General features: G+C 48.0%; 1 protein-coding gene and 1 pseudogene across 1 annotated transcript; one reads left to right on the forward strand and one right to left on the reverse strand.

Annotated features, from left to right (window-relative positions):
• Positions 1–376: 376 nt before the first annotated feature.
• Positions 377–2,380, reverse strand: LOC144125203 (uncharacterized). Its single transcript, XM_077658445.1, has 3 exons — positions 2,221–2,380; positions 1,186–1,274; positions 377–796 (listed from the first exon to the last, which is right to left on the reverse strand). The coding sequence occupies exons 1-3, from the start codon at positions 2,378–2,380 to the stop codon at positions 377–379; spliced, it is 669 nt and encodes a 222-aa protein (XP_077514571.1).
• Positions 2,381–8,987: 6,607 nt separating this feature from the next.
• LOC144125278 (protein Skeletor, isoforms B/C-like) lies at positions 8,988–25,747 on the forward strand (annotated as a pseudogene).
• The last annotated feature ends 348 nt before the right edge of the window (positions 25,748–26,095 follow it).

The raw sequence follows: 26,095 nt of genomic DNA on the forward strand, positions 1-26,095 counted from the left end.
TCCTGACTTCTTCGTACCCAAGTACAGCTGTTCCCTTGTATGTTTTTGCAAATTTGTTTTTTTTTGCACTTCTGTATTTTCATTAATGATGATTTTGTGCTTTTTGACGGTGCTGTTTTTGTAAAAACTGTAACCTGACTATATGTTCGCTTTTTTATTTTGTGTATGTAAAGATTTTCAACTGTATCTGCTCCTTTTTTTCTGTGCATGTAACGATTTTGAACTGAGTCTGCCCCTAGCTGTATACCTACAGCTTTTAGTCCAGGCAGCCAGCCAGAATTTTCTGGGAAATAAGTGGAATTGAACTGAATATGACCATACTTTATTTCTCCAGGTATTTGAGGAGTGCATTCGTCAACTGTTTCTCGGTGGCTGTTTATTCCTGGAGAATTTCCATCTCCATTCTCTTCAACTCCATTTCTTCTCTCCGGCTTCTTGTGAGGTCGGCGCACAACTCACAATTTGTGTTGACAAGGTCTTGTAAGAGGCTCTTTTGTGTGGCATGCCTGCTTGGCTTCGCTGTTTGGTGGCTGTTTGGTGGTGGTGTTTGATGGTGGCTGTTTGGTGCTGGTGTTTGGTGGTGGTGTTCGGCGGCTTCGCTGTTTGGTGGTGCTGTTTGTAATCTGTGGTCTGTGCTGGGTGCTGCCGGTAAAGGTGAAGAGGGTGAGGGCAGGGCTGACGGTTGACATCTCGATTCATATGGTGGTGGCGAAGGTGGCTCGGAGACTGCAGCCTGAGTCATCGACGACTCGTCATCAGCTGGTGACGGTGGCTCCTGCTGCATGCTGTCTATTAGCTGAAAAAGAGAAACAAATGTGTGTGAAAAGGCGGCTTGCAATGACTCTCCTGGATGTTACTAAGGAAGTGAAATAGAGCTACGTGTTGCATGCATTCCTTCACCTCAGCACGCATAGTGTGCGCATTTCTATATCGAATATTCTATCCTAACCTAGCATTATGTGGCTGTGACATTTCTCCTATGCTCTTACCATGCCCAATTTGAATTCATGTGCACAGTTTTACCCAGCCACAAGGGGTGCTGAGGGTTATGAATCAATAAACAAGCCATGTTTATCATGTGCCATTCCACCAGACGAACACTATAGATCATTGTGTCCTATACCTGAGAATTATCTCTTACTGGGTTTGCTGAAGCCCTGCAATATTCTACAGACGTGTACTTACCATTTCGACAGAGACGTACTCGTCATCCACTGTTTCATCCATCAGGCTCCTATCGTTGATGGGCAGGCGACCAAGAAAACGGGCAATTTCTTTGTAATAGCGCCATGTAATGGCACCTTGACCAGTTGTCTTGCGGCTAAGTTTCTTGCAAGAAAGGTATGCGATTTCTGCAATTTCATTTATAATCTTGAGCGGACTCTACAACATCACTGGTACTAGAAAAGCATTTAACCGTTGTTGGTATGCTGTCTGGTAGTGATATTTGCCCAGCAATATATTGCATCCATGCTACTTGCACAAGAACTAGTCAAATGCAGCTTTTCACATATTTAGACACTCCACCAGTTTCGAATAAAATTAATTTGCCCGAGTTATTATAAGAAAACGGTGGTCGTCGGACGCACAAAGCCAAAATAAAAAAACTCAAATGAACTAGTACTTCGAGAGCAGTCAAATTAACGGGTCTTGCAATAAAAAATTAAAAACAAATGCATTAACGATGCGTTTGCATACCGAGCTGTAGTTAATGTATCACTACAAAGTAGCGGCGCATGTGCTGGCGTGACAACAGGAATCTACGGACAGATTGCATCACAGATTACTTAACATAAGCGCCGTGTGAACGGCGGGGCACAGGCCGATTGTTCTTCAGTGCCTCTTTTAAAGCGTGTGCGCGGGGTACCATACATTGTCCCGACCGCTGAAAACGGCACGCACACGGCGACGGCACCTTGTAATGTAGATGGTTTGGTTTAGGGGGTTTAATGTTCCAAAGCGACTCAGGCTATGAGAAACGCCGCGGTGGAGGGCTCCGGAATTTCGACAACCTAGGGTTCTTTAACGCGCACTGACATCGCAAAGCACACGGGCCCTGCCATTTCGCCTCCATTGAAATGCGACCGCAGCTGCCAGGATGGAACCCGCGTCTTTCAGCAGCTGAGCACTTGTAATGTAGGACATAAGTTTTCACTTACCGGTACCTGTTTCCGAGCTTTTCGATCTTCGATTTTATTTCTTTGATTGACTTTTGCACACCTTGCGCGCGAAGACATTCGGCCATGGCGACGTACACCTGCAGGTTGCGCTTCGCCGATGTGATCTTCCCAGACTTTGAGAAGTACGCGCGTTCCTCATCGGTCCAATGCGCCTTCGGCTTGCGATTTTGCGCTGACGAGGCTGTGCAGCTGTCCTCCATGGCAGATGACACGCGAAACTGCAGTCACGCCAACCACGCTTCGTCCGCACTGCAAAACCGAGAACGAGTTGCAAACTAACATGGCCGACAGTGACAGTCGGTGACTGGGAAGAAGAATATAGTTGGACAAATTTCTTCAGACATCCTCCTGTACGTCAAAAAAAATTTCAAATATAATATAAGTGCAAACAGTAAAAGTTTTTATTGTTTATATTATGTTTTCACTAATCAGTTTTGTAAATTTTCACCAAGTCGCTGTCGTCGAGATTACGCAGGTCGGGCGTGCATGAGTTCGGGAAACTCATTCCCTGGACGAATGTCGTTAGCTGTGAATCCCATTGACTGTGCCCCTGCAGCAGCAGCAAAAAAACGCCATTCAAATGTAATGTCATTCGCTGCGAATGACATTACACGCGCCGTGTGACAGGGGTATTATTGCTGCTGCTGATCTCCAGAATAATTTTGCGCACACCCTCCGCGGTGGCTCAGTGCTTGGAGCACTCGTTTTCTGGTCTGGACTATTTGAGTTCGAACACGACCGCGGCGGCCGCGTTTCGATGGAGGTGAAACGCAAAGGCGCCCGTGAGCTGTGCGATGTCGGCGCGTGTTAAAAATCCCCGGGTGGTCGAAATATTTCCGGAGCCCTCCACTACGGCACCTCTTCCTTTTTCCCTCCCTCCTTCAACCCTTCCCTTACGGCGCAGTTCACGTGTCCACCGAGATATAAGTCAGATACCGCGTAATTTTCTTCCCCCAAAAACCATTTTTCTAATTTTCCCCTAACCCGCCGCAGTGGCTCAGTGGTTAGGGCGCTCGACTACTGATCCGGAGTTCCCGGGTTCGAACCCGACCGCGGCGGCTGCGTTTTTATGGAGGAAAAACGCTAAGGCGCCCGTGTGCTGTGCGATGTCAGTGCACGTTAAAGATCCCCAGGTGGTCGAAATTATTCCGGAGCCCTCCACTACGGCACCTCTTCCTTCCTTTCTTTTTCCCTCCCTCCTTCAACCCTTTCCTTACGGCGCAGTTCACGTGTCCACCGAGATATTAGTCAGATACCGCGTCATTTTCTTTCCCCAAAAACCATTTTTCTAATTTTCCCCTACGGCGTGCTTCAGGTGTCCGCCGATATATGAGACAGATACTGCGCTATTTCCTTTCCACACAAAAAACAATCATTATTAATTTTCCACCACCCGCCGCGGTGGCTCTCTGGTTAGGGCGCTCGGCTACTGATCCGGAGTTCCCGGGTTCGAGCCCGACTGCGGCGGCTGCGTTTCCATGGAGGCGAAAAGCTAAGGCGCCCGTGTGCTGTTCGATATCAGTACACGTTAAGGATCCCCAGGTTGTCAAAATTACTCCGTAGACCTCCACAACACCACCTCTTTCTTCCTTTCTTCTTTCACTCCCTCCTTTACCCCTTCCCTTACGGCGCGGTGCAGGAGTACAACCATATATGAGGCAGATACTGCCCCATTTCCTTTCCACCAAAATTTTGAGCACGCTTTCTGAAAGATAAGCCACCTCGTAAATGGCTTTTCATTCATTTCCGCTGCACTGGGCTTGAGCCGTTGATACGAACAACGCCTTCATGTGACGTCACTGCGGCCCAAGATGAAAAACACCGTTGCGCAGCCGTTGTTCCATTGGCTACCGTTGGCGGCGTCGCTTTCCAGGAACCTCGAGTAAAGTCGTATACGCTGGAATCGCGACCGTTGTGCCAGGACCTTGCTCCCACGCTCGTGTTCCGATGTCTCGGCTACAGAGGCGAGCGCTAACAGCGTATACATTATATAGACGCGACGCGGAAGCCAGCCATGCGGCCAGGTTATTGAACCGGCTGCTAAGACTCTCAGGGCATATTCGTTTGTCTAAATTTCAGTTTGAAAGAATCGCAATTTAGCTCTGCATGAAATTAAAGGAAAAAATTTGGTGATCGAAAGTCAGTTATTCCTTTTCCAGGTGGGACTCGGCGTCTGTAACAGAAAGGATTGATTTCAACACGTTTAGCAAGTAGCGTTTGATTTTGTACTTATTCGAATCATTTTTCTGGTGAATACTCAAGTTGTGCTAAGATATTTGTTAAAGGAGAGCAGGTTAGGTGTAGTGACTGGGAGGTGTTTGTGAATTTGGAGAGGTTTGATAAGGTGGAAGGCGCGGATTTCAAGCGAAATGTCCACAACTGGACTTCGAAAACGGCACACTATCGGCTTGTGTATTGAATGCCCTGGAAGAACCGATGGAGGGGAGACTGCGGAAAAGCTGAATGGTTGACAGAAATGGCGGGAAAAGTGGCTGCTACAGCCACTGTAAGCGATAATAGCGGACAGGCCACGTGGATGGGACCCGCACGGGCGCGCAGACAAACTAACTATATCAGGAAGGCTTGAACAGAAATAGTACCAAGAGTTGATGTGCGGCCTAGTTGGTGTATTGTGTTTCCACCCAGTGGAAGGAACGAGTACTGTGTCCGTCCTCTTCGTTCTCGTCCTTTGCGCTGTGCATAGACAGGAACGGCTATGCTTAGGTAAGAAGTCTGCACACTAAACACAAATCAACCCAGATGGGTGTTTTTGGCTTGTCCTCTAGCGTCCTCCCAAATCGAGGTTCGATATACACCGTTAGACTTGGTTAGATATCGACCCCATAAATACGGAGGACTTACGGTTGGCGAAGGGAGCAGATTCGCTGTAGATTTTTACACCAAAAAATACGAAGCACTTGCGGTTGACAATGGGAGCATATTTGGTTTAAGTTTTTACACCAAAAAATACGAAGCGCTTCCGGATAGCAATGGGAGATTTCAACTGCGGCGATACGCTGAGCGGTAGCTGGGGTGTCGTGTTTATCCAGGCGCCAAGATTTCGCAACGCCGGCATCCGGGAGGAGGAGGTGATGACAGCGGCCCGTTTTTCTATATTGCATTTTTAATCCTTCTTACAGGGCTACTAGAACTTCTAACTATATAGGCGGAATGGTGCTAGTCCGTTAATCACAATAATCAGGTTCGAATGCGCTTTGTAATCATGAACAAAGAACAATAGAACTTCAGTGTTGAGATATAACCAGCCCCGTTCCGTCCATGCCGTTACGAAGTAGTACTTATAGGAACAGGGCAAGAATGCTGGATACAAAGTGCATCGGACCGCTGTCTTCAACTTCTCCTCGATGCCTGCGTTGCACGATCGTAGCGCCATGCATACACACGACGTCGCAGTCACCTCGCAGCGTACTGCCGTACATCGCGGAAACAAAACGAGACCGACGGCGGCGGCAAGGAAACGTCTTTAATCTGACTCCGCTGAGTATACGGCACTTCTGTAAAAAATTCACAAACCACGGCTCCGGCGCTAGCCGAAAGTATCTTGACGGGGTGCTTCGCAATGGGCAAGAAAAGCAGAGTTGGGGAGACGACAGGCAATGAAAGTGAAAACAAGACCGTGGTAACGGATCTACGCGCCAAATTCCTGCTACACATTTTTTTTTCTTCTTGTAAAAGTATTCCATCTCTTCACTGTGGTCCAAAAACCGAATCCCCGAAGTTAGAGAACCTGCATGGTGCACAAACCACTTGGGGGCAGCTCCGCATTCGACAAATAATGTTTGCTATCTCTCTGCCTTTAAAAGCTTTTAAAAAGAATGCATTGTATATTGTATCCTTAAAATCCGTTCATTACTGTGCCTTATTTTTGCAGTCCGTAACGGACATTTTTAAAGAAAATTTTTGAAATCTGTGCTCCACTCGCGCATTGAAAATATTTTTCGAGCACTATATTCATTCAGTCTATAAGTCCTCACTGTCAATAAAAGCAGAAGGATTCGCAGTAAGGATTACACAAAAAGATAGCATGTAGCTTGTACTCCGTGGTTTTATTTTCTAACAAAAAAAATAGTTCTTTGATTTTACCTTCAAAGCGGAAGGAAGCTGTGTATGTTTGTTAGACATTTTTTTCCGAGACTGCAGTTTTAAGCACTTTACAAAATATTGTTACTAGCACGTCCTCAAAACACTGTTCGCAATTGAACTTGTGCATGCGACTTAAATTCATTCCATTGGATGTTCCAAAACACTGAATTACACAGACCACCGCTACAAATAGCACTGGATTATCACATATGTCAGTTACTAACCTACACACATATCAGAAATATTAACATTAACACCATCAGCATAAAAAGGCTGCTTAACATGTCAAGCTTATTCAATTGAAAAGAAATTGAAGAGCCTGCGTAAAGTAAACAAAAGATCACGAAGACCTGTAGATTACAATTTTATTATTTTAAAAGGAGGACAATAAAAAAACATTTGAAACCACAATTCTGGACAGGTATTGGAGATAGGGACTAACTTGAAATCAGGACCTAAAAGTAATCAAAACGATACAATAGCAAATCTTAAGAGCAATGCAGAGTTGACTTCAAAGCTTCTTCGCTACACTTCAGGCTAACAGGTGCTGTCAGATAAGATTAGCTAAAAAAATGTTATTGCACCAGACAATTCCCAGTGGCTAATTCCAAGTGGCTAACTTCAAAATTCAGATCACAAATTACAGTAAAAGAAATACTAAACAGACATCCTCAAGTAGCCCACTAAATCCACTGTAAAATATCACAGGCATCCAACCTCTAACATTTGTGTTTGTTCTTGAGAAACACATAGGACGAATATAACCTTAGAAAACTTATAAAATACATTAAATTTAACACACAATCACATAAAAACAACACAAAACAAAACTTTTCACTCAATATAGTGAGGCCTATGCTCTAGAGAAAGTTTATGTGCCTAGAAAATTATGTTAGCCACCCATCTGAAGGATCCTGTCGCAAATAAAATGCAGCACTCATAACTTATATGGGAAAAATTAGAAAACAGAAACACATGCACATATGCTTTTCAATCTAGCTAACAAGTAATGACTAATGCTGAACCCAAGGAATTAGTCAACCTGGTATTACCTGACCGTGCGCACTACAAGCAAAGCAAAAACACATGGGCTAAGGTCAAAGCGCTAAGGACCCAGGCATTCTGTTTGATCGGCAGAAAGGCATTCATCACCTTCACTTTAGGACGAAGTGAATAAAAATTCCAGAAAAGTTCCCATGGCAACTGATCAGACTAACGACTAGTAACTTTGTGATGAAAAAGGTAATTGAATTTCTGAAACCTGTGTGCAACCACATATTTGCTTGAAAACTTAATTGTTCACCAAATCCATTATGACCATTATTTTTTTATAATTAAACGATATGTATAAATGGTAGCAAATGTGTCCTGTGGCAGAAGGGAAGTCTATTAAAAACATAGAAAATTACAAAATGCTGACAGTGCTCCCAGGAAGCTGTTCGAGCTAGATGCAAAAATATTAAAAACAATAATTAGCCCATGCAGTAACAAGAAACCAGTGGGGTGATGATTCTTAGGGTGAAGAGAATGTTGCTGTTCCTGTTTGTCATGCCTTACCATGCTGTCACTTAATGCGAGTACAGCATTTGTCAAAGTTTAGAGCCCAAGGAATTCGCTTGTGAGCCTTGTTGGCATCACTAGCATTCCAGATCTCTTGAAGGTACAGAAAATATTGCCCTGACCACCATGAATGTTGGACATCCATGGATGCTTAGAGGCCTTTATACACGGCTCAGAAGCCAAACCCTTTGGCTCTGTAGTTTTTGACAAAGGCTGCACATCAGTTTTGCGGTACCCCTTTCCACGTGTAAATATGCATTTGTAGTTTTGTGTATGTGTAGAGCCATGTGAATGCGACATTCTTCAATAGCACTACAATTATATCAGCATGTACAAATAGGGCTCACTTTTGATGCTACGTTGTTTCTTTTGTTTCATGATAGTTTGTTTTATTACGTGTTATTTTTATTTCTCATGTTCGTTATGACAGAGCTTAATTTAGGAATGTTGTGTTCTGTCGTCCGCTGAGCTTTACTTTCGTGGAAACAATTATGTATATAATACGGGGGGGGGGGGGGGGGGGAGGGCAGGGCGAGGGAGGGCGGGAACCCGTCATGCTGTCCGTCTTTTTTCCCCAACCTCCCCCATCAAGTTGATGGATATAAAGGCTATTACTATTATTATTTATTAGAAAACAATATGCGAGGTATTTTCCTACGGCTGTCTTGAGATGGAAGGTTGTTCGCAGCCACAAGGTTAGTCTTTCATATATATTTACCGAAAGCAAACTTGCTAATCAACAAAATAAAGTGCGTTTCTCCAAGCTGCCTGCTGTGGGCAGGAGTATGCTTCGCCTAAGGAGAAAGAAGTAAGTTAGGGGTTGCTTTCTTGTTTCTTGGAAGTAAAAGTGAGCGGCCTGTTTTATTGCCAATTCTCTAAATTGAGGTTCCCTCGGCAGCCATCTTGAACGACTTCTGGCGGAGGCTGCTGCGTGTGAGACGTCAGTCCTGCTCATTCTTGTTCAAAGGGAAGCTCTTCAGTTGCGATGCGGCTATCAGAGTTTGTCATTTTCCGTTAAAGCGAACTTTTCTCGTGATTTACGAGTTGGAGTGGTGTTTCGAAGGACCCTTGTATGACGGAAGGCCCGCCTGCGCAGATGACGTGCTGCTGCATTTCAACCGGAACGCACAACGCAGTTCGCCGATGGCGCCCATCCTGCCGCCACCCGCACGGGGTAGGACTGGGTTTGGCGGCCGATACATTTGGAAGAGCTTCAACATCACCTCCTTCCGCGCCCAGGTTGGCCCCACGGATGGCAGTCGAGGCTATGAGAGGGTCACCGGTAAGTGCTGCCGTACTTTGCTCCTGAACCGCCAGCGTGGGCTGCAGACGAAGAAGCCCCGGTTCTTCTGCTGGGAACTAGAGGAGTCATCGAGTGATCGGTAGTGGCGGAAGAAAGCGAAAAAATAAGAGCTTGTTCAATTTAAGTACAGATGACGCCAGACCCACAGACCGGCTTGTAAGGCGATCAGAGAATTCATGTGAACAACGTGTCTGTACGTTTGATATTTGTGGCTGCTGTATGGCACATTGAGAGGAAAGCGATGGAGCGCATTTTAATGCATCGTAAAGCCTTCCAGCTCCGGAAGACAACGTAGCGGCGTAGATTCAAGGTTGCCCGTGACAACCCATAGGTATTTTCATTTGGTTTTATGCCGAGGCAACGTACGAAATGCATGTGCGGTATGTGTAGCTGTTGAGCACGCGCACTCGTTCTTCGACTGGCACTTCTCTACAGTCCGGCGCCCCCAAGCCTCACCTCGGCCAGCGCGTTTCGCAGCAGCCGAAGCAGACGAACATTCCCCCTCCGCCTTTGAGCATAACCATCCTCCGGTTACTGTAACAGCTGTCATTTTTTATCATATAAGGATGAGGTCGAAAAAGAGCAGTTGTGTAGAAAGCAGCATCCGTGTGGACATTGTTGTGCAGTGTTGTATGCGTTCACGTGCTGAACAAGTGTTGGCGCCTAGGCCAGTCGGTCTAGGGCATCTCGTGGTGGATCAACGAGGAGCTCATCCGCGTGCTGCACGTGGAGCGGGGCAAGACGTACACGTTCGTGGTGGAGGGCGGCGCGGACGCGAGCAACTCGGCATGCTACCACCCCTTCTACATCACCGACAATAGCAAGGGCGGGGGATCCAATGAGGACCCCGCTGTGCTCGGCAAGAAGGTCCGCTGCTCTTGATAGCGCGCGCGTGTCAGGTGGTCCCGGCTGGTCAGCTTTTTTTTCAAATTTTGTTCTGAGTGGAAATCAATTCTCTTTGAGTATGTTTGTGTTTTTTTCGGGAACATGAGGCGAGTGAGAAAATTGCATTTCAAAATTTTCGCGCCGGTCGATTCAAACTAGTGTTGTATACACCGAAAAGGGATCCGTGATCACCGCTTTGACGTGCCTGGTGGTGTAGCCTAGCCTCTGTGATACGTGTAAAACTGTGCACGCTGCACATGAGAAATGAGCCGGTTCTAGCTTATAAGAGCTCCGTGCTCTTAACGCAGCGAAGCACCTCTGTTGAAAGGCGCCGCCTGCTCTTCCTGTTGGTTCCCGAGAGTTTCGTCTGTTTCGGCCGCATCTCCTGCGCTCGCGCTTGGCCCTCGAAAGGGCTCTGGTCCGTCGCTAATAGCAATGTGCTGCGACAACTTGCGCGGAGAGAAGGATATAGCGGCAATGTGCACCGCGGCCTCACAAGCCGCTTGCCAGGCAGCCTGGATGCCGGCGGCTAGCTTCATAAAAATGCGCTAGTATGTTGTTTGTTCGCGTTCATATCATACTCTGGGAAGTAGAAGTTCAAAAATGAAGCAATATTGAGGGTCGTTGACCAATACAGAGATGCTGTATTCAAGCATGATTTCTTCTCATAGCCGCTTTGCTGCTGTGGCACAATGCGGCTCGATTGCTTGGCGTCTGCTTTCTCCGCTGCTGCAGGCGTCGCGGAAATCGAGCATATTTTTATGTTATCATGAGAAAGGGTCCACAATAAAGCTTTGACGAGATTAACATCATGGTTACAGCGCTGGTAAGTTCCGAGACGCCCTGGCTCAGCTGCGGCATCGATGTGAAACCAGCTAGGCTTAGCGACTACTAGGGCAGCCAATAATCAGAGAGCGCAGTTCGTCGCCCCAAAGCACCCGCGAGCGGCGTCGTTGCCGAAAGCTCAGCTCGCTCCCTGATTGGTTCAGCGGTTTGCGACTCGCAGTTGCACGGCTAGGAAATCCATCAATGCGGCTGTTTGCGACTGTCGCTTTTCGACCAAAACGGTCGCGCGACCTCTGTGACTCTCAAGTGTGAATGGGCCCTTAATAACACTACGCTTCAATATTAGTACCCACATGGTACGCTACGCATGCCACGATACATGGAGATTGTGAGCATGGGATTGCGGCCGCAGTCATTATGTAAAGCCACCCTAACGGTGGTCGGCGGATGTGACGTGTCCTCGCTAGGCGAAGCTTCGCTTGTGGAGACGGAGTGTAACACATTTCATACGCTCGGGAAAATGGGAAACATATTATGGCTAAGCTGTTCGGGACCCCTTCAGTGTCCCCTGCAGTGCAAGAAGCGAGGTTTTTCTTTGAGCACGCAGAAAAGGTGAGTGGAGACTTATCGAACGACAAAGAATACAGTGGTTACGCCAAAGTGTGCCAGGGTAGCGACCAGTGAATGTGTGCGTCAAGCGTGGAATTTTCATTGCGTGCTCATGCCACAGACTTGGATTTATAGAGCTTTGCACGCAATGTGGTAACGTAAAAACAAAGCCTAGTTAGCGATAAAAATCATGTTCCTTGGCAGCGGGCAACAAGATGCCCAGCTCTAAGCGTATGCATACATGACGGAAGCCAACAGTCACCGAAACCAAGGAGCATAGGGGATGTCTTTTTTTTATTCGTAGTTTTTCATCTAAGGGAGAACAATAAAAGCAGGAGATAAAACATCCACACGCAGCCGGTGGGTTCCCTCAATGTTCGCTTAACCTACAGATAAATACCCCCGAAAATAGAAGTTTGGACAGCTGTGGCCGTAGCTCAGTTGGTAGAGCACGGGACACGAAATTCGGAGGTCGTGGGTTCGGATCCCACTGGCGGCATGTGGTAGTTTTTCTTCTGATCTATTGATCTCCCACTGATGAAAAGCTACAAATTAAAAAGAAAAGCCATCCTCTGTGCTCCATGGTTTCGTTGGCTGTTGGCTTCCGTCATGTATGCCATACGAGCACCTCATTCCCCTTCACTTGTGTGCTTAACATCTGTAAGCGGTGTAGAGAAATAGCTCTTTTGGCTCTTCATTTATCATTTCATTTATTAAGTCCTCAAAGGCCCCATTTAAGGGGTATTACATGAGGGGTGGGCGGGGAGTACGGCAGTTATGACAAAAAAATGATTTTCGATGGCAGTCTTGAATTGTTGAAGATCTTCAAGGGAAGCGATATGGCCGGGAAGGTCGTTCCAGTCCAGGGCAGTACGGAGGAAAAATGATTTTTGGAACGTTGTGGTATGGGCGCGCTGGGGGTAGACTGCTTTGAGATGGCTGTGACGGGATAAACGATGGGCTGGGCGGATGAGTGCGTTGTTCGGTGGCAAGCTGTGAAAAAATGTATGATAAAGAGAAAGGCGAGCTAGTTGACGACGGGATGCTAGGGTACGAAGTTCAAGTCGAGATTTTAGTCCAATTACACTAGCGCGATATGAGTACTCTGAAAGAATAAATCGCGAAGCGCGATTTTGAATAGATTCCAGTAAATTCGACAGGTTGGTTTGGTGAGGATCGAATATAGAACTGGCGTACTCTAGTTTAGGTCGGACAAGTGATATATAGGCAATTAGTTTGACGGAAGGGGGTGCTAAGGAAAAGTTACGCCGTAAGTAGCCAAGGACGCGATTGGCTGAGTTAGCTATATTAGTAACATGACTGTGCCAGGATAGGTCCCTGGAGATATGGACACCTAGGTACTTAATATTGTCGGTTTGAGTTATGGGACAACCGTAAAGGAGGTAGTTGGGAGGTGAGTAGTTACGTCGGCGGTGAAAAGAGACTAAAAAGGTTTTATTGACATTTAGTTTCATGAGCCAGGTATCGCACCTCTCTTGCACTTTAACGAGGTCGTTCTGTAGGACGGCAACAACTGATTGGTTATTTATGGAGCGGTAAATCACACAATCGTCGGCAAACAGGCGTATGTTCGATGACATGTTATTTGGCAGGTCATTAATATAAATTAGGAAAAGAAGGGGGCCTAAAACAGTACCTTGAGGAACACCCGACCGGACATGGGAGAGAGCGGATGAATGGGAGTTGGCGACAACAAACTGGAGACGATTGGTTAGAAAGCTGCTGATCCAGGTGAGCACACAAGAGTCTAAATTAAGGCATGACAGTTTGAGTAGCAGGTGACGATGCGATACTTTGTCGAATGCTTTCTTGAAATCTAAAAAAATGCGTCAGTGGGTGTATTAAGGTCAAGGTTGGTGTGAATGTCATGAAGGAAAAGAGCAAGCTGTGATTCACAAGAGTGACCTTGACGGAAGCCATGCTGATTGGGGTGAAAAAAGTTGACCGATGGAAGGAAAGATGCAACCTGGGAATAAATAATATGCTCCATGATTTTTGAACAAACACTTGTTATAGATATTGGTCTGTAGTTGGTGGGGCATGAACTGTTACCTTTTTTGAAGACAGGAACGACCTTCCCAATCCTCCAGTCAGCAGGAATGGCACCAATAGTTAGCGATTGCTGAAATATGAGTGACAAAACATAACTACTGACTACTTTAGTATTTTTAAGCACTTTGGCATTAATGCCATCTGTTCCCACGGCGGATGAATTTTTTAGTTTGTCGATTACGTTAGAGATACCGAACGGGTCGAAAGTTATGGGATACATTTGAGGATGAGCATAATTCGGGGGTGAAGGGAGGTGCACAAGTGTCTCATTGGTGAAGACAGCGCAAAATGCATCGTTTAGTACGCCAGCAACTTCGTGTTCAAGAACATTGTAGCCGTCGTTATGGAACAAAGAAAGACTGGTTGAAACTGAAGGATTGATTGTTTTCCAGAACTGTTTTGGGTCGTTACGCAGCATAGAGGGCAGAGTGTTGTTGAAAAAGTTGTGTTTGGCGGTATATAAAGATTTTTTGTACTCGCTGGCGGCGCGAAAATACTTATCCCATGCAGCGTCATTGTTTGAATGCTTTGCAATGCGAAAGAGCGTTTTTTTCTTGTTATTCAACAGGTTTAGTACAGAATTGAACCATGGCGACTGTGCACGCTCTGTTATTGTGATAGTGGGGATGTACTTTGCGATTAGACGGAGCATTTCGGTTTTAAAAAGTTGCCAGTTAGTATCAACAGGACGCTCTTTATAACTGGCCGCGAAGGTGTCGCAAAAAGATCCCAACCCTGTATTCATACCTGCATAATCACCTTTACCATAAAGAGTCAGTTTTTTCTTGTTTTTTTGGCTTTTGAGTGAACTGCAGTGGAAAGAGCCACAGATTACAGCGTGATCGCTCGGGGACGGGAGAAAGATGAGCGAAGAAAAAATATCGGCGTGGGTTGTTAAAATGAGGTCCAGGATATTAGAGGAGTGGTCTGTAATGCGTGTAGGTTCTGTGGCCAGCTGTGATAGACCGAAAGTCAGGCACGTGTTCATGAATTCACATTCGTTGTTGCACTTTGACAAGGTGGAAGCAGGGTTAGTCCAGTTTATCGAGGGATAATTGAAGTCACCAAAAAGAACGACGGGGGTGTTATGATACATGGTTGTTATAGCTTGCAATGATTTGTAAAATAAAGGTAAGAAAGAGACGTCTGTAGTTGGGGTCGATAGCAAACACCAATTAGGAAGCGCGGAAAGGTAGCATTGCAACATATCCAGATTATTTCTAAAGGGGACGAGATATTAACGAGCGTGCAGCGCAGCGATCGGTTTGCGGCGATTAGAACACCGCCACCGCGCGCATTGCCGGGTCTATCTTTGCGAAAGATATCAAAGTGAGGGAGTGAAGGCAATATTTCGTGATCAGTTATTGATGGATTTAGCCATGTTTCTGTAAGTAGTACTAAGTCACTCGAAGAAGAAGAAATGAGGCTGCAAATTTGTGGGGGTTCTTACTAAGCCGTGGAGCCTCCTTTGAGGTCTAGGCCGTGAACTCCGAGCTCCCGGTATCGCACACCACGCGCGGCCGTTCTCACGGCGGCGCAGCAGAAATGCGAAATAAACACAGCACGGAACAGGACGCTTTGCCCGGGGCCAAACGTTTATTGGGTTCTCCCAAGTGGGAGGGATGTGGAGAACCTGTTTCCCCCTCCATTTTGATGCGGCCCATCTTCATCGTCGGCCGTCGGGACGGACAGCCCCCGGCTGGGCGAGGAGGGAAGTCTCTCTCATGGGGGAAAGGGTACCGCGACGGGAGCGCCACCTCGTAGGTTACGCGGAATTCTGCGGAACCGGAGAGAGGCCCTTCGGGATCCGGCCAGCGTCGAGAGCGGTTGGAGCCGCACGCTCCCGTCACCTTCCACGGCAGGCGCACGGGGATCCGTTGTGCCTTGCCGCTGGACTTCTGGTTCCAGGCAGCGAAGCGAGCGCAGCAAACGCGCGCTCTGGTCGCCTTCCCCTGCAAATGCTAGGGAAAGGCTTTGCCTCAAGAATGCGGCGCGCACGGGAGAACCCGGCCGCCATTATTGGCGCATACAAACGTTCGCCGCCGATACCTCCGAAGTCGCGCCCCTTCCCCAGCCGGTAAGTCGGAAGTCCTTCTTACGTAGCCTTCTATTTCCGAGGAATGCCTCGTTGATGTTTTGTAGCTAGCTGGCCCGCTCTGTGTATTGATTGCAAGTGTAATAAATAGCATATGAGTGTTCACGCTGTGTCGTCCCTTCCCTTTGTCCCTCGAGCACGAACCCCTCCGCGGTTAGCGAGCGGGAACGCTGCATCCGCGGTGTGGGAGTGCGGGCGGGGCGAAAGGCCTTTGTCCCCCAATATTTCCACAATGGCGCCCCAACGTGTGGCAAGCTCTTGGGACGAGGGACGACAGTCAGTTCGGTTCGTGGAATGCCCGCCCGGATTTGGAACAGCGTTAGGCCTGACCCGAATTCGGAGTTGCTAGCAAGGCGAATATGCTTTCTTGACAGCAAGATGAGCGTAATAGCAGCATGGGAGGATTGCCGTGCATGCTACGCTTTTGATGAGCACTTCATCGGTACACCTGTGGAAGGTGAACCTACGAGGTCCGCTCATGGAGACCGAGACGTCCACGGAGAATAGCAAGCCAGAAGCGAGTGAATGCGGAAGCCTGAAGGGTGGCCCGATTTTTCTTGTACATAGTTGTAAATATTCTCTGTTCTGTCTCTTTGGCTCTGGGAGCCGGGTGCCGTAGTCAGCTGATTTGGATTTCAGTCGTGATTACAGGAAAAGCACCGGGGCGCTGCGACACCGCGAGAAGCGGTAGGCGCCGTTCGCGTTAGGGTCACCTTTGCAGAAACGTATCTCGTCGTGGCGTTGTGTTCTAGCTATTGTCCTTGGCCCTTTGTTGGCACGCAGAAGTGTAAGAGCGAGTAGGCCTAAGGCTCTTCGGGAGCTGCCTGTCGCTTTTGGGAGGACACAGTCGTGGCGTGGTACAAGCACGCGCAAACGGGCTTGCTTGTTGCATATTTAACCTCGCTAGAGCCGAGAGGTCTCGCTCAACTACAGAAAGCTGACTTTGTTCGAACGAACTTATTTTTTGGGCTGCGAAGCGAATTTATAATGTCGCGGAACCAGAGACGCTAACGCAGCTCAAGTGAGCTTAACATCAGCATGCCGGAAAGCGAACCGCGAATGTGCATCGACCGAAGACAGCCAGCTACGTTCAAATGAACGAAGCGTTCGGCGGTGCCGGATAGGATTGTTTGGCACTTGCATTGCTCCGCATTTAACCAAATGGTGAGTTTGCGCGGTCTCCATTGTTTTTTATTCAAACTGTTGGAGATCGTAGGAGCGATATGCAGAGTTCAAGAGAAGCTGCCCCGGCCTGCTGTCCATTGTATGGGTCTCTGCCTGCTGCCTTGCGGCCATGAGTCATCGAGCTGCAGAGTCTCCGGCGAGCAGTTTGCAGCGGCTACAAGAGGGTGGGCCAGCCCCTCTACCTTCCAACAAAGGCGCGTCGGCGCGAACAACACCCTCCCGACACGCTAATTTTGGATGCCTGCCGCGGGACAAGGACGGGTGCCCGGTGACCTTGCTGCTCATCGGATGACCCCGGCACCCCGCCTGTACGAGCTGTCTTGCAGTCATCACCGCAACGCTTGTGGCCCCTTCGTCCATGGCATCCATGGACGGGCTCAACCATAGGCCGACATTTAAGGAGGGAAGGATGTGGAGAACCTGTTTCCCCCTCCATTTCGATGCGGCCCATCTTCATCGTCGGCCGTCGGGACGGACAGCCCCCGGCTGGGCGAGGAGGGAAGTCTCCCTCATGGGGGAAAGGATGGATGGATGGATGGATACGGCTGAACCCTTTACATCGGGCGGTGGCTCAAGCCACCTAGCCATGTCTTGTGAAATTTTACTCCTGTCTTGCTTTTAGCCACCAATCAGATAACCTTCGCTTGGTTACTTCTAACCTCTTAAAATCCACTTTCCCTTCACTATCCCTAAACCCCAATGCCTTGGGTAAGTCAGCCCCGCTGCCTTCCACTGTAGGGTGAAGCCCTTTACAAAAAAGTATCAAGTGTTCAGCCGTTTCCTCCTCCTCACCGCGACGGGAGCGCCACCTCGTAGGTTACGCGGAATTCTGCGGAACCGGAGAGAGGCCCTTCGGGATCCGGCCAGCGTCGAGAGCGGTTGGAGCCGCACGCTCCCGTCACCTTCCACGGCAGGCGCACGGGGATCCGTTGTGCCTTGCCGCTGGACTTCTGGTTCCAGGCAGCGAAGCGAGCGCAGCAAACGCGCGCTCTGGTCGCCTTCCCCGGCAAATGCTAGGGAAAGGCTTTGCCTCAAGAATGCGGCGCGCACGGGAGAACCCGGCCGCCATTATCGGCGCATACAAACGTTCGCCGCCGATACCTCCGAAGTCGCGCCCCTTCCCCAGCCGGTAAGTCGGAAGTCCTTCTTACGTAGCCTTCTATTTCCGAGGAATGCCTCGTTGATGTTTTGTAGCTAGCTGGCCCGCTCTGTGTATTGATTGCAAGTGTAATAAATAGCATATGAGTGTTCACGCTGTGTCGTCCCTTCCCTTTGTCCCTCGAGCATGAACCCCTCCGCGGTTAACGAGCGGGAACGCTGCATCCGCAGGGTAGGAGTGCGGGCGGGGCGAAAGGCCTTTGTCCCCCCATATTTCCACAAATTTCATCACGTTTCGGTGTAACACTGCGGATATTAGTGTACAAGAATTGCACCGGGGAATAATTGACGTTGGTGATTTCGCGTTGAACTTGCACTTCGCGCTAGGATTTTTCGACAACGTTTTGGCCGGCGTGATCATAAATGTATGTTTTGTTGTTTGCGATAAGCTTGTCATTTCTTAAGTTGATTTTAAGGTTACGTTCCTTCGCAAACTGAAAAAGCTTTTTCCGCGCAAGACGAGTTTCAGGCGAGAAGTCTTCACTGACGCTGTAAACGGTTCCCTTAAAATTTTTGCACAAAGAAAGCACAAGGTCTTTGTCTTTGTAGCGCTCAAACTTAACGATGATCGGCCGCTTTTTTCCTTTTGTGTAAGTACCCAGTCTATGGGCACGTGCAATATCTCGTGGCTGAATGTCGACATCAAGAAACTGATGACAGTGGTCAATGATCAACTTTTCGGATTCAGACCAGGGTTCGCTTGGGCTGTCCGTCAAACCAAAAAACACTAAGTTGTCGCGACGAGACCTATTTTCAGTATCCACAACGCGGGCAGTCAGAGCAGATACCTGAGCCAAGCACTGATTTGTTGCCGATTGAACTGCGCTCAGGTCGGACTTCAAGGCTGTAAGCGACGTAAACTCGGACTCAATTTTTCCTAGCCTGTTGCTCAGGTCCTCGAACGTTTTGTCGTGGTCAGATAGCTTTTCGTTAATTGATTTAAGCTCGCCGAGTATGGTTGACTGCCCGCACTGTAGATCCTGTAACATCTTGACCAGGTCAGGAGATGAGATAGCGTCAACACTATCAAGAGGCCCGGGGTTCGTCTCTACATCTCCCGCTAACAACAAGTTCAGCAACATCCGTGTACAGTCATATGCAATTTTGCGCCAACAGCGTGGGCTCGGCAACACAACAATACCCCTATAGCTAGATTTCATAGCAAAAAGGCAATGCCGGTTGGTTACCTGTAAGATGAGGACGAAATGTCGGTAAGCTGGAGCCATCACTGTGCTGCCGAGCCCACTGAAAGGCGCTTCCGGGTGAACTGGCTTTATATCCTGATCGGCTGTGACGCTTGTCGAACGATAACGGTGAGGCAATCGGGTTTCCAGATATGGGGATGATTGTTGGTCAGGCTGGGTTGGTCGTGACGAGTTGCTCCGCAGTGCGCCGTAATCCACCGGTAGTAGTTCGAAAGGGCACCACGTTCCGGGAGGTCGAGACAGCAAGGTAGGTGACAGGTAGTCTTTCGGGCTGGCATTAGCAGGGCAAGGCGGAACACCGGCCAGGCAGACAAAGAGCGGCAACCAAGGTACCGCGCTGAGGAGCTGTAACATGAGGACGAAATGTCGGTAAGCTGGAGCCATCACTGAGCTGCCGAGCCCACTACCTCTGGCTCTCAGCGCTGTGTGTGTCGCTTGTTCCTCGTTCGTCCTGCCCTGTGCTCTGTATTTTCTTCAATTGTGAATCTGTACTGACTATCATTCTGTATTTTTCTCGTTAAAACTTTTCCCGTTCCTCAGCCAGTGAAGAAATTTTTAAAGAAAACTTTCTTTATTTATTTTGTTTATTACCAAATACCCTGAAGCACTAAAGTATTGTAGCAAGGCAGTGGGTAGAAGATTAAAGTGAAGAAAAGTATAATAATATTAGATGAAAAAAGGGAAGGAGGACAAAGGAGCAATGTATCAAGGCTACTGGAACAGAAAAGTAAATCAGAACAACAGTATATTCAGTCTACAATTCTTGGTTTCAAATATTATCCTATAAAATACATCCCGATGAACACTCACAACTTCAACCAGCAACTTAAGTATCTGCGAAATGAACGATTTAAACATATACTCCTAGGTGGCTCAGACGACTGTCGACAATATTAGTGTAGTTTAGTTCTAAAAACACTGTTATTTTAGTTGCATAACGAACTGTGCATATGTTTCTCTACCATAAATATGAAGGAGAAAAAAAATTGATTCCGGTAAAATTTCTCGAAGGACTCCGAATAGCATCGACGAGCCTCAATTTGGACTTTCGTTTTGTCTATACCGCGTTTTAAAATGTGTTTGAGTGGACCGCTGAGTGTTTCTGCCAAAAAATCGCCGTGGTTTGATTTATATGAAACTAATTCTGTCAATGAGCTGAATTTGTAGACACTGATAGGTTTTCCAGCCTGGCTCGCATTACTTTCGAGCCACCACAATGCTGGTTGTGTTAAGTATTTTACATCTTTCTCTAAGGGCCATGGGCGGCTCGCCGGAGTTGTGCTCGACATTCGTAAAGAGGTTGACGTCTCCAAAGGTAACTGACTCTTTCTGTTGAAATCGGGCCTTTCTCTCTCCGCTCCTGTCGCACTCCCAAGGGGGCGGCATTTCTGTTGCGGCAAAATGCCCGTACACCGCCGCGCTCTCATAGTGGTTAGCGCACACGGCTACTGATGCGGAGTACCCGGGTTCGAACCCGACCGCGGAGGCCGCGCTTCGATGGAGGCGAAACGCAAGAGCAGCCGATGTGCTGTGCGATGTCAGTGCACGTTAAAGATCCACAGGTGGTCGAAATTATTCAGGAGCCCTCCAATACGGCGCCTCTTCCACTCCCTCCTTTATCCCTTCCCTTACGGCGCGGTTCAGGTGTCCAACGATATATGAGACAGATGCTGCGCCATTTCCTTTAACTAAAAAACAATTATTATTATTATTACTTTTCTCAGTTGTTGGCACATTATCCAAGCTCAGGTTTGCAACGCCGCTTCCTGTGAAAATGTTATTCGATATTTAATGACAACGCAACTTAGCTGTGACCAAATCACCTGGGACACAACGTCGCGAACAAGCAAATCGAAAATATATATGTTGTAAACAAAAGTGATGTCGGTTTATTGTAAAGATTTCATAATAAAACTTTGCTCTAGCCGCTTATTCCCGTGCCCCTGTAGCGACTATTTTTTACCTGTAGGACCCGAGGCGATTGCTATTATAAAAAAAAACTCTGCCCCACGTTCTCCCAAAAGCCCCCCCCCCCCCTTCAAAAATAACCGTTTTTCCCGAGGGTGGTGAAAACGTCTGTATAGGGCGCGCGGTTACTCTTATCCGAGATTAGTCCCGTGGGAGCAATAGCAGCCGTTAGTCCTCGTGATCAGCTGCGAAAGGAGCAACTGCGAACACGTGCGTGCCATGTGCAGACTTCACGTACCAAATCCTTAGTCCTTGTCCTCAGAAGGACTAACAGAAGGACGAATGACAGAATCTGCGCCCTCTGCTTTGCCGTTACACCCCTCACAAACATGGCGGCGTCCATCAAAGCAGGACCCCTCGCTTCAGACTAATTTCGTCTTCGTCATTGTACCTGCCTTTTCAGTGCATTCACTGGAGACAAATGGGTCACTGGTCTTTTGCTTTCGTCTCATTTTGCCTATGACAAAACCTATAAGTGATAAATTGGCTTTGTTTTTCATTTAGAGTGACGATTCTGCCGCTGCTAGTCTTAAGAGGTGAGTCGGTTTGTTGGCAAAAAGTTTTCCCGTCCCAACAAGCATTTGACGCCAATAGTGTGAGCTTACCGTCGCGTCACTGTTCGTAAATACTAAACTGAAAGAGCGATTGTGAGAAATGGCGCTAAATCCAGCAAAATAACCAGCGTTTAGCCTATATATGCTTGCATACGCCACGAGCGCCGGCGGATCTCGCTCGCTCTCGCTGCCGAATGCCCAAGTGTGAATGAGCCATAAGGCCCGTGAAAGCACCGCCGCTGTCCGTGCCGAAGCGGATAGACTCGATTGCGAGAAAAAAAGCTTCGTGGAACCGAAGTGGTCGGGCAGCTGAGAAATAATAAAAATATTAATAATTGCTTTTTCGGTAAAGGAAATGGCGCAGTATCTGTCTCATATATTGTCGGACACCTGAACCCTGCCGTAAGGGAAGGGATAAAGGAGGGAGTGAAAGAAGAAAGGAAGAAAGAGGTGCCGTAGTGGAGGGCTCCGGAATAAATTCGACCCAACTTTCTGTTCTTATTAAATTCGGCCACCTGGGTATCTTTAACGTGCACTTACATCGCACAGCACACGGGCGCCTCAGCATTTTTCCTCCATAAAACGCAGACGCCGCTGTCGGGATCGAACCCAGGAACTCCGGATCAGTAGCCGAGCGCCCTAACCACTGAGCCACTTCGGTGGGTCAGCTGAGAAAGTGCATAAACAATTACTGCGAGTTCCAGTGCGTGTCGAATGTGAGTTGAAATTGGCTGTGCGTTAAGCACGTACACGTATTTTTGTTTCGTTGCCGTTTGTTTACGAGCTTATCTGATACTGTGTAATTGCGAGCTACACTCAGCGAAACAGAAAGCAGTAAATATTCTACTCTTCTATGCCGCTCGCTGCAAGCACCAAAAAACGAAGTGATCCACGGCTTCCTATATTTGTTTTCAGTAGGCGGCAATCTGCAGCGGCGAGTTGCTACAGATAAGACCACCTTATGCGCAAAAAACGAAAACTAGAATTTTTGGTTATCAAGTACCGGCCGGAATGCATGCGTGGTTCAACACTTTTTTTTGGCCAAAAATGCGATTTAAAACCGCCCTGTGTATGCATTAAGGTTTACCTTAGCTTGTTGCAAAACAATATGACAGAAAAATGAGCATACTTTGCTCTGAACAGCGATACGTTTCATAAAGCTGCGAGCGCTAAACCCGAGCAATGTGTTTGCTGTGTAGGGTAGGGAGGGGTAAAACGAGAGAAAAATTTCCAAACTCATACTGTGTTTACACTTTTATTTCAAAACTCGAAAACGTTGTACAGGAGCTTTCCTTGGCATCTTAGCTAAGTGGTAAGCAAAATTAGGAAAGCTCGCAACATTACAACTATGAATATTCATCAATTATTAAAAAGTCCCATTTGTCTCATTTTGCCCGGACCCATGGGGCAAAATAAGACATAAGTTGGGGCAAAACAAGACATTTTGTCAAAACCAAACAAAATCACTTCTTGCAATCCGTGCACTTGAAGTGCATTCCATGGGGCCAGCGCACTCTTCGTGAGCCCACTCGTGACACATCGTGCATGGGATCCACACGGAACAAGGCGCTGTGTTGCTCCATATTTCTTTGCACACGAGGCACTCCCAGTCACGTTTGATGCTTGTTAATCGCTTCGCAGCACGTTTTCGTTTCAGGTCGATATCCTGTGATTGAACACTGGCACTAGCAGCCCTTTCGTTCGGTTTCCCGATTCGTTTTCTTGAGGCCATACCTGACTCCTTGGGAGGTTTTGCTGTAACTAGCTTCGCCTTGTAAGGCGATGAGGTCAAAACGGTGCCTGTCTCCGACTTCCCTCTTTTTGCTTTTTTTATAGCAAGCACAGCAGAAAGAAGTTTAAAGGTCGTGTCACTATGAGCAGCCTCTTCACTGTCTTCAGTAGATGTAGCCGGGGAGCATTTAGGGTGGGATTCTTGGCGGTGACCGCAAGTCTGATGTCCCGCTGTGCTTTCCAATGGCGCTTCATCGAACACAGGATCATCCAGCGGCACGAGAGAAAATGGCCAAACTACACACTTCCGCAATCCATTGCTTATGTTACTGATGCTTCCTGATCGTCGAAAGGCTTGCTTAGCAGCTCACCTATATTCTCCATCGTGATGCGACTCCCAATGTTTCTCAGCAGCCACTCCCGGCATGCGTTGTTGTAGGCAGCTTTGAAGGCTTTGAAAAAGCTTACGCCTAGTGGCTTTAGCTTGTGTGTTTGATCCAATCTGCTTCTTTCAAAGCACGTATGAACCACGTGTCTCCAGTCATTCTGCTCGGCGTTGAAGGGCATCCTTAGGCACAGAGAAGGCTTTCGATGCAGCGTGAATATAATGTTTTCGCTGGCGCACGCTTTCTAGAGCCTTCTTCTTATTGGCCTCGCTCCATGCAGCCCTCGTCTATTTCGTTTTGACGTGCGGGCCATTCTTGAAAACGAGGCAAAAAACTGCGAGCTAGAGAATGCACTTTCATCAAGCAGAGACTGCAATTACTTGCTCCGAGCGACGAACTGTAACGGTTTTCCCCTTCCATAGGCTCCCACTCAAAAAATTATACAGTTATGAAGATTACCACAAAGATAACTCTAATTGTTTCCACAGCTAGCCAACGAGATGCAGTAACAACACAAATGCATACCTTGTCGCAGTTGTTCACAAAGTCAAAGGTCAAAAGAAATGGGACATCCGAATTTCGCACTTTTTTGGCGGGACAGCCGCTCGACGAAAGTCGCTCCAGAATTTTTTCCGGAAGTGGGCAACTAAAGATTCCCGCCATTTTTAACTAATTTAGTGGACACTTCGGCACCTAATGATGGTTTAAGAAACCTACTAACTGTAAAACATTTTACGCTAGATTGATAGACGAGACATGTCTCATTTTGCCCCATGTCTCATTTTAACCCGCACTACCCTATATAAGGCGTTTATTGTCTGCTCCGGACCGTCTGCTGTGGTGGCCTAGTCATATCCATGCTCGATTCCCAATCCAAAGGTTGTGGGCCCGAATCCTTGTATTTACATGTGTGTTTATTTGTTTCCTTTCATGTTGTTATATCTAATGAGTGCTGCCGCTCAAACTATCTAAATTACACTGGAAATGACGCTTCACTTGTATTTTTTCTTCAAACGGCTGCTTGGGGGCCAACTGTTGTACCCCTTTCCAAGGGGATCAACAGTTGAATCTGTTGCAGTTTCTCCCGAGAAGGAATAATGGTTGTGGCAAGTTGGTTTGTCTTCAAAGAGACTAACCTCTCGCACCGTTTTCGTCTCATTCATTGCGCCTACAGGCAGGCGTGCACACACCACATGGCGTCCACAGTACAATTGCTTCTGTCACCCTTCCACCGGGCACGCACCGCCATTGGTCAGGCGAGGAGAGCGGTTTCCAGAACCGCTTCTCTCCGACACGCCGTCGTCGCGCGCGAGTGGACAGTCCAGCACTTAGCATGCTCAAGGCTACGTGCTCTCCGTGGGCAATCGGGGGTTGTTTCTCCAAGCTTCTCTTTGAGACACCCGCTGGCTGTATGCCCTTACGCGTGTCCGACACGTATGTGTACAAAATAGATGCGCTCATAGGAAACTCCATTGTATAACACCGACTGTGTTCACGAGCCCAGCCTTGCGTCGCAGGAACCGGCCGCTACTGCGAATGGACGCACAAGACGGTGGATAAGAGCGATGAATCCAGTACCTGGGAGGATTTCAAGCAGACGTTGAACCGGCAGTGCGACGTCGGACAACCGGGAACTTTCACCTGGACCCCCGACAAGGACACGCCAGATGTTGTCTACTGCCAGGTACAGCCCCTTGCCGTGACCTGTCTCCTGGAAAGTTGATTGCTATGTGCTGCTGTCTTTTTCAGTGTTTCACGCGCTACTACCTCGGCTGGAAGATCATGGTGACTGACCCGGACCAGCCGGAACGCGGCCGGGGCAAAGACCGCATGGAGAGCGGCCGGGGCGAGGACCGCATGGAGAGCGGCGCCGGCCCCACGACTGCACTGCTGCCGCTGCTTCTGCTCGGGGTCATCGTCTCAAAGGCGGCCTGACCTTTTCCTCATTAGGCCCGTTAGAATTTGTGCGCGTGTGCTCCGTATTGTTTTGCATATTCAAGGAGGACCTTCCCAGATGGAGGCCCTTGTGAGGAGCGCTCTACAACGCGAACATTTTCTTCGACGCGTGCAAAGCTTGTGTCGTGAACCCCGGATTGTTTCATCGGGTTCGAGGGAAGATTGTGGACGAGACACATTCATTCAAGCACATCGTTCGTTAAACCTCCGCAGCAAGCTGCGGACAAGACCGCCCGCTGAATGGCTCTCGTCTTCTAAGCAACGTCGGACGATCTTGCGAAAGTTTTTTTTTTTACCATACATGGACCAGCATATTACTGATACCAGCGGTCCAGCGACGCCATTGCGCAGACGCGG

Source organism: Amblyomma americanum, chromosome 1, assembly GCF_052857255.1.
Source record: "Amblyomma americanum isolate KBUSLIRL-KWMA chromosome 1, ASM5285725v1, whole genome shotgun sequence".
Classification (NCBI taxonomy): domain Eukaryota; kingdom Metazoa; phylum Arthropoda; class Arachnida; order Ixodida; family Ixodidae; genus Amblyomma; species Amblyomma americanum.

Bases quoted from the DNA above. Each gene is read 5' to 3' on its own strand.
- LOC144125203 (XM_077658445.1), bottom strand. From the start codon at position 2,380: ATGGAGGACAGCTGCACAGCCTCGTCAGCGCAAAATCGCAAGCCGAAG. The intron at 1,275-2,220 runs GTGTGCAAAAGT...GCTATTACAAAG, and splicing joins CGAATGTCTTCGCGCGCAAG to AAATTGCCCGTTTTCTTGGT. The intron at 797-1,185 runs GTAAGTACACGT...TCTCTTTTTCAG, and splicing joins AGTACGTCTCTGTCGAAATG to CTAATAGACAGCATGCAGCA.